This window comes from Frankliniella occidentalis, unplaced genomic scaffold (assembly GCF_000697945.3).
Source record: "Frankliniella occidentalis isolate FOCC.00 unplaced genomic scaffold, Focc_3.1 Scaffold47, whole genome shotgun sequence".
Classification (NCBI taxonomy): domain Eukaryota; kingdom Metazoa; phylum Arthropoda; class Insecta; order Thysanoptera; family Thripidae; genus Frankliniella; species Frankliniella occidentalis.
Genome location: NW_026267177.1, coordinates 137,640 through 145,033, shown reverse-complemented (window position 1 = coordinate 145,033; position 7,394 = coordinate 137,640). Strand labels below are relative to the sequence as shown.

Genomic DNA, 7,394 nt, shown 5'->3' with positions numbered 1-7,394 from the left:
AGAGGCGCGGCGGCGGAGCGCAGCGCAGCGCGAGGGGAGGAGAGAGGAGAGGGGGGCATCGCTAGGGCCTAACACGCTACTCGCTAAGGGGGAAGGGAGAAGGGGGGGGGGGCGAGGGGGCCGCTGATTTCGCGAAGGCCTGGTTGCACCCAGAAAAGCGTGTTCTCGGCCCAAGAAATGTTCTTGCGGAATCGAGAACATTTGGCTTGGGGCAATGCAAATTGCATCGTCCCAAGCCAATGTTCTCGATTCCGCAAGAACATTTCTTGGGCTGAGAACACGCTTTTCTGGGTGTGGTTGGCCGGGCTGTTGTCAAACGCCGCGCTAAAGCCAAATCGCACGGGCGGGCCGCGGGAGGGGCCACTCATGGAGGCCGAGGGTCGTCCTGCCGAGGTGTGTCTGGCCATTTTATCTAAAAGGACTTTACTTTACATCATTATCTGATAGAGCAAAATTACAAAGGGAAAATTTCAGGAGCAACACGAACACGTTTACAATGTTGGTCAAGTTGCGTTGACAATTAGTTCAGAATTTCCCAAGGAATTTCCGTAAATTTTAAATCACACTGAAAAATATTTTTTCGCTAAAGCGCTCGTGATGTTGTTGATCGTCGCGTCGGGTGCCGCGAGCGAGGTGTAACAAACAACGGAATCGAAAACGAAAGGACGCGGCAACGACTTGCACCGCGTTTCGAGGTACGACCGAGAGGTGCACGACGACGCGGCTTCGGGCCACACCGCACCACCACACGCCAATAGGGCCCCGTGGTCAGGCTGCCCCCGCTCCCCTCTCTCCCCCACATGAATGGGTGACAACCCTCTCCCTCCCACCAGCCGGGCTCGGGTCGGGCCGTGCTGCAGTGGGGAGCAGCCTTGGCCGTGGCCGCAGCCCGGCGAGAGTGCGGCCCTGGCCGTGACCAGCAGTGCACGTCACGTCACTGCGCCCCCGCCCCGCCACGCCCCACTCCGCCCCACCACGTCCCGCCACGCCCCACTCCGCCCCGCCCCGGTGCACACCGCCGCCGCAGGACCAGCCGCGAGCCGCACTCATCACACGAACGCGGAGGGTCCGAACTGCAAGCGGGGGCGTGGCGGGGCGAGGTGGGGCAAGGCGTGGCGTGGTGAGGCGTGGGGTGGCGTGGTGGGGCGTGGTGGGGCGTGGAGCAGCGTGGCGGGGCGGCCCGTGACAATTGATCCAGCGGCCCGTCGCGGAGGGCACTCGGGCGACTCAATTGATTTCCTTTTCCACCTCAGCCGCTCCCCAGCGCGCCCGCCGGGCCGAGGCCGCGGAGCCGCGCATGGCGCTCAGCACGTGGCGGCAGATGGGCGGGGCGGGGCGGGGCGGCGGGAAGCGCATCATCTCGGGCGCGCACCCTGATATGCCTCGCGGTGCGTCCTGTTGCATCGTAGACACCCCGCGCAGCGCGCGCCCGCGCGTGGGTTACACACGTGATGCGCGGGGAGGGGGAGGGGGGTCCCCATGGTCGGACACTTTATTACATAAGCCCCCCCAAGGAAGCGCAGGATGCAGCTGCAGCCGCGGGCGCGGGCCCCTGGGCGGCCCGGCGTCACAACACGCCGTGCAGACAAACTGACCCCCCTCCTCCCTCTCCCACCACGCGCGCTTGGAGAGCAGCGCATCCAGCGCGCCGGCCCACGCGCGCACGTGCGCTGGGTTCTGCCGAAGCGACACGACACGCAGGTACTGCTGGGGGGCTTACCTCGCTCTGGGGCAGGCAGGCCGCGCTGTTGTACTGCGACTGGCAGCGGGTCCACGGCGCACAGTGCCGCTGCTGGAACAGACGGAACCCGCGTGGAAGGATGTGCATTATGACTGTAGTTAAAACTGTAGACATCGAACTGCAGTTGCGATATACTATCTGAAACTACAGGTTAACTGTAGTCATTATGCATCTCTTAACTCTTAATTGTTCCGTAATTCCATTTATATAATGACAGCAGTCACACTGCTTTTACTTTTACAATGTTGGCTGCATTGCGCTCTACAAGTTAAAACTGTACTTATAAGTACAGTCTTAGAACAGATATTTGAGTCTTACGAATGAATTTCATTTTCGTGTTACAAACTGCGCTTAAACATAATTTTCAAGTATAAAACTGCCATACTTTAGATTTCAATACTGCTGCAATTCATCAAAGCAGTTTTTTTTTCAGTTATATTTCAATCAGACTGTTGTTATCTTAGACTGAAAACCGCAAATATAGTTTACAGTTTCGAACTGTGCATATATTGCACTTAAAATATAAGTAGACTGTATGTGACAACCTACACTCAGAACGTCTTTTTACCGACAGTACTCGCTTGTTGCTTCACCTGTGCGATGACTTTGTCGACTCCTTGGTCGGTGGGGTTTTACGTCGCCTAGCCTAGGCGCGCCCTTTCGAGGGCTTACCTGCCTCTTAGTCGTGCCAAACAACCGGAGGTTCGTCCGTATGCGTACAGCAGAAATATGTCTCTTAGCGGGGTCGCTACCCAAGTACCTCACCCTAACGCCAACGAAAGTTCTGTTGTTTTCCGGTTAAGAATCGCTTAGGCAAAATTCTGTTATTCGTGATATTGACCAGGGAAGGGGACGTTATAGTTATAAACGGGTTTATTCACGAAAAAAAAACGGACAAGGCTCAGGAACCCCACATCGCCACAGTTGAATTACAGAGAAACTGTAGTTCAACTGTAGTTAGACAAGTAGGCCGACGGGCCGGGACCCTTGGCATGACTTCCGGTTACTGCGGCACCAGAGCTATCGTGTCGCAGTGGCTCAGTGGTCAGCGTACCGGGCTCCCAACTCCGAAGTCCGAGGTTCAACTCCCGCCAACATCCGAGGTAAAACCAATGTAATATCTATGAGGTAATAACTGAAATCACCAATATGAGGTAAATAACTGAATAGGAGGGAGAAAGAAAGACCCAGAGAGGGAAAGAGGTATTTTTAACACTATACTTTAGAATCATTTGACACTTAAGTTTAATTGTAGTCCGAAACACAGACAACTTGTAGATCGAACTATATTAATATCTGTAAATAGAGTGCGCGAAACTGCAGTTAAAGTGAGGAGTGTTCCAAATCTTTACACATTTTTTTTAGATTGACTGCAGTGAAACTGCAGTTGACTGTCATTTAACTATAGTTTTCTATTAAATAACTACACTTAAAGTGCATGATGCCAGATGCAGTTCGTATGCACTTTCATTGTACTTGCAAATTACATTTGTGTTTGTAAAATACCAACATTACTTCAGTACAAATACGATGCTCACACTACGGTTCTAGCAAAAGTTCAGTTGCAGTCCACAAGTGTATTTCAAACTGTAAATCTTTCCACGCGGGAAACAGTCGGCGATGAGCGCGATGATGAGACAAGCGGGGAGCGCGCTCGGGCCTCTGAGGCCGAGCTGCCGAGCTGCTGCAGCCGAGCCTGCTGCTGCGGCTACAGCCCGGCGGGTAGGCAACGCCAGGCGTGCGCGCGGGAGGGTGGCCTACCCCGGCGCCTGCCGCGCCTAGGCAAGGCACCCCTCGGCCGCCCGCTGCTGCGCGGTCGCGATGTGTCACTGACTCTATCTAGCTCTCTAGCCGTGAACTTGACCCAGTGACGGGACACACACGCATGGTAACTAAGTGTCGACACGTCACAGGCGCCGCCGCGCGGCGGGTCCGCGCAGGCACTGGGCCAAGACTGATCTAGTGCCGGCTGGAGATGGGTCGGTTTCGGGGGCTGGCGGTCATAAGGTCGCAGACGGTCACCGTGGAAAAATAGTGTCCTCTATGGCAAAGTGGAACCGCCGCTAGACTTTTACTATTTTGTGCGAAACGAAGGAGCATAAAGGTCAGGCCGGGAGACGATAGCCACCCGCGCCGGACACTCCTGTCGTCCGGTTATTAAGCACTGCCAGACCAACACGACGGCAGGTTGTTGTTTTGGGGAAGCGTCGTCATCCGTCTTTTCAAAGCGGATCAGTGATACCCGTTGGTTGGTATTATTGGCTATAATCTTTCCAGTGGCGACTATGGGGGTTATGAGCTAACTTTTATGGCCCACACCGCCTGGACTAATGCCTCCCTCTCCCACCACGCGCGCTTGGAGAGCAGCGCATCCAGCGCGCCGGCCCACGCGCGCACGTGCGCTGGGTTCTGCCGAAGCGACACGACACGCAGGTACTGCTGGGGGGCTTACCTCGCTCTGGGGCAGGCAGGCCGCGCTGTTGTACTGCGACTGGCAGCGGGTCCACGGCGCACAGTGCCGCTGCTGGAACAGACGGAAACAGTCGGCGATGAGCGCGATGATGAGACAAGCGGGGAGCGCGCTCGGGCCTCTGAGGCCGAGCTGCCGAGCTGCTGCAGCCGAGCCTGCTGCTGTTGCGGCCACAGCCCGGCGGGTAGGCAACGCCAGGCGTGCGCGCGGGAGGGTGGCCTACCCCGGCGCCTGCCGCGCCTAGGCAAGGCACCCCTCGTCCGCCCGCTGCTGTGCGGTCGCGATGTGTCACTGACTCTATCTAGCTCTCTAGCCGTGAACTTGACCCAGTGACGGGACACACACGCATGGTAACTAAGTGTCGACACGTCACAGGCGCCGCCGCGCGGCGGGTCCGCGCAGGCACTGGGCCAAGACTGATCTAGTGCCGGCTGGAGATGGGTCGGTTTCGGGGGCTGGCGGTCATAAGGTCGCAGACGGTCACCGTGGAAAAATAGTGTCCTCTATGGCAAAGTGGAACCGCCGCTAGACTTTTACTATTTTGTGCGAAACGAAGGAGCATAAAGGTCAGGCCGGGAGACGATAGCCACCCGCGCCGGACACTCCTGTCGTCCGGTTATTAAGCACTGCCAGACCAACACGACGGCAGGTTGTTGTTTTGGGGAAGCGTCGTCATCCGTCTTTTCAAAGCGGATCAGTGATACCCGTTGGTAGGTATTATTGGCTATAATCTTTCCAATGGCGACTATGGGGGTTATGAGCTAACTTTTATGGCCCACACCGCCTGGACTAATGAAGACGTGGCTCTACTCGATTTGTAATTTATCATCGTCAGTCCGGTGTGTGGTGCGGGGCGGCAGAAGACGATAGGAGGTGTGACAGCCACAAGCGAAAACACGTAATAGCGTTCCACTTGATACGTACGTCTGGAGAGGCGTAGAAAAAATTAAAAAGTAAACTTTTCACATACATGTCTTTATAAAGAACAAGAGTACCCAAATCAATGGCAAACAATATTATAAATAAATAATAAATCAGTGATGTTTGAACTTGGGACAATCTAGAACAGGAATTCCTTACCTGGGTTTTATCAATTTGGGTCAAAACGTTCTATTTTTGTCGCATGGAAGAGGGGCGACAGTGGAAAAACAAAGGTAGGTACAAGTTGCTAAATTTCAATGCCTTTAGAAAGTGTCCAAAGGTACTAAAATTTATCATCTTGGGGGCATTTTAGTCCTTTTCATGGGTGCAAATCTAGTGCGTCTGTAAGATACGAAAGTCATTAACACTTCAATAAAGGTGTTTACCATTGTTTTTCCAGCAGTGGAGGTGAAATTATTCGCATCGTATCTTAAATAGGGATAGAATCTTTCTCATCATTGACTAACACAACTGATGCGTCGGTAAAATATATTAAATCGAATATTGAAAGAAAACTATGGTAGAAAACTAAATTTGTGAACATGAGTGTCACAATGCAGTCAGTGACGCTTTGACGCTTGTATATTTGTTGATCGGCAAGTCCTCTTAGCATTCCCAAAAAGAGCGCGTACTATTTTGGTATAAATTATCCCGAGCGTGAGCTTGGCTACTCTCCAGATCGCATATCTCGTGAAGACGTCACGGCGTGACGCTCACACAGAGCACAAAGCAGCCTACGGAGGGAAGACACATTTTTCTACCTAAGCAAAGAGATGACCTTTCCTCTATTCCTTCACTTCAGGTAACGAGTGAAAACCCCACCGCCGATGGCGCTGTCGCCACGGCGCCGCCACAGAAAGAAGAAAAGTCCGAAGGCCGTCGGATGTCTGGTCTCGCGACTCGTCCCACAGTGCTACTTCCCCTAGTTCCGCTCAGTCCTTGTGCTTCACAGGCTCCGAACACTGGGTGTCTGTACAGTCAAAGATTCACGTGGGCTCTATGGCGATTCCATGGACGGCGATGGCAAAAATGTCGGGGAAGTCGTTGGATCCCTTCAGTTTACATGTTTTTGGCAGCTTCCTCCGGCTTCATCCATGGGGTCATTTCAAATTTAGTGTGCAACGACGGGTTGAACATAATTAAAGATGGGTAAAAAAAAACATCAAATTTTGCTGGGTTGTGTACTCTTCTAAGTCCACCTATTTTGAATCTTCATGACCGGATATCACCTGCGTCCTGCGGGCTAAGATATCGTCCAGGATAAACGTCCTTTCCCCCCAAATTCAGTCGGGAAAACACAGGAGCCCGGCGCCTGCGATACTCAGGGTAGGCCACCCCGCAGTACACGCACGCACAGCATGTGCGATGTTGCCTACCTACCAGGCACTCAGAACCCAAGAACTTGCAGAGAGTCTAAACTTGGAAGATTCGTTCAGGGTGAAGGACGGGTGGAATTCCTGGATGATATCTTTTGCATACCAGTGAGTTACACATTTACTTACGAGCTACAGATAAATTTTCTATCCCATTAAAATTGTTACATTAATCGGAGGAGCTGGTATAATTTACTCGGGCATGCCGCATCGAGCTATGGTCAGGCTTCGCGGTGAGCAGCAATTACATCCACATCCCTCGGTATCGCTCAAAGACAAAGTGAGCAGAGTGGCAGAGCGGGTAATAAGGAGGGGCCTGGTACAACAAGTGCCGGGCAAGACGCGGCACGGCCTGGCGAGGCGCGCCACTGTTCGATGGATCGAAAGTGAAATGGCGATCTGTTCTGCCCCGCCTCGGTCCCACGAGAATGGGCACTGCTGGACACGGCTGTGGGAAGGCCAAAGGGTTTACTTGGAAAACCCTTTCGTTTTATCCCCCCGCCCTCCTACGAAAAATCTACCCCAGGCCAGGGATTCTACATTTACATCTCTCTTTGATTGCGGCACGGGCGTGTTGAGGGTGTCGATTTGGATTCATGGCACTTATAAGCATACAGCTGTAGGACACTAATCTCTTCCCACCAGGTGAGTGCAGCCCCCCCCCCCCAAATCATATGTGATGCAGATCACAAAAATGTGTCTTGCCTACTTGAAACCTCCATCTCTCCGGGCACATTGATCTGGCCTACATAGCCTGCGGCCTGGACCATCACGGGTGTAATATGCAATACAACAATCACTCTCTGCGCCCATTCGGCTCTCCGCTTCGCTGTGTATTGCAGCCTTGAACTTGACCGGCTCAGCACGGCCCGTGGCGGGGTGGGGCAGG

General features: G+C 53.6%; 1 protein-coding gene across 11 annotated transcripts in view; it reads right to left on the bottom strand.

Moving 5' to 3' along the window:
• LOC113205423 (steroid hormone receptor ERR2) overlaps positions 1-7,394 on the bottom strand; it is a 43,166-nt gene that overhangs the window by 20,367 nt on the left and 15,405 nt on the right. For 3 of the 11 annotated variants that reach the window (XM_052267136.1, XM_052267143.1, XM_052267139.1), the window contains exon 2: positions 4,194-4,265. The exons of 1 other annotated variant lie outside the window; for it this stretch is intronic. In XM_052267136.1, the coding sequence (XP_052123096.1) occupies positions 4,194-4,265 (72 nt within the window). Of the gene's footprint in view, positions 1-1,720; positions 1,793-4,193; positions 4,266-7,394 lie in introns of all 11 variants that reach the window. 7 more of the 11 variants (XM_026421042.2, XM_052267142.1, XM_026421044.2 and 4 more) reach the window with 3 other exon arrangements.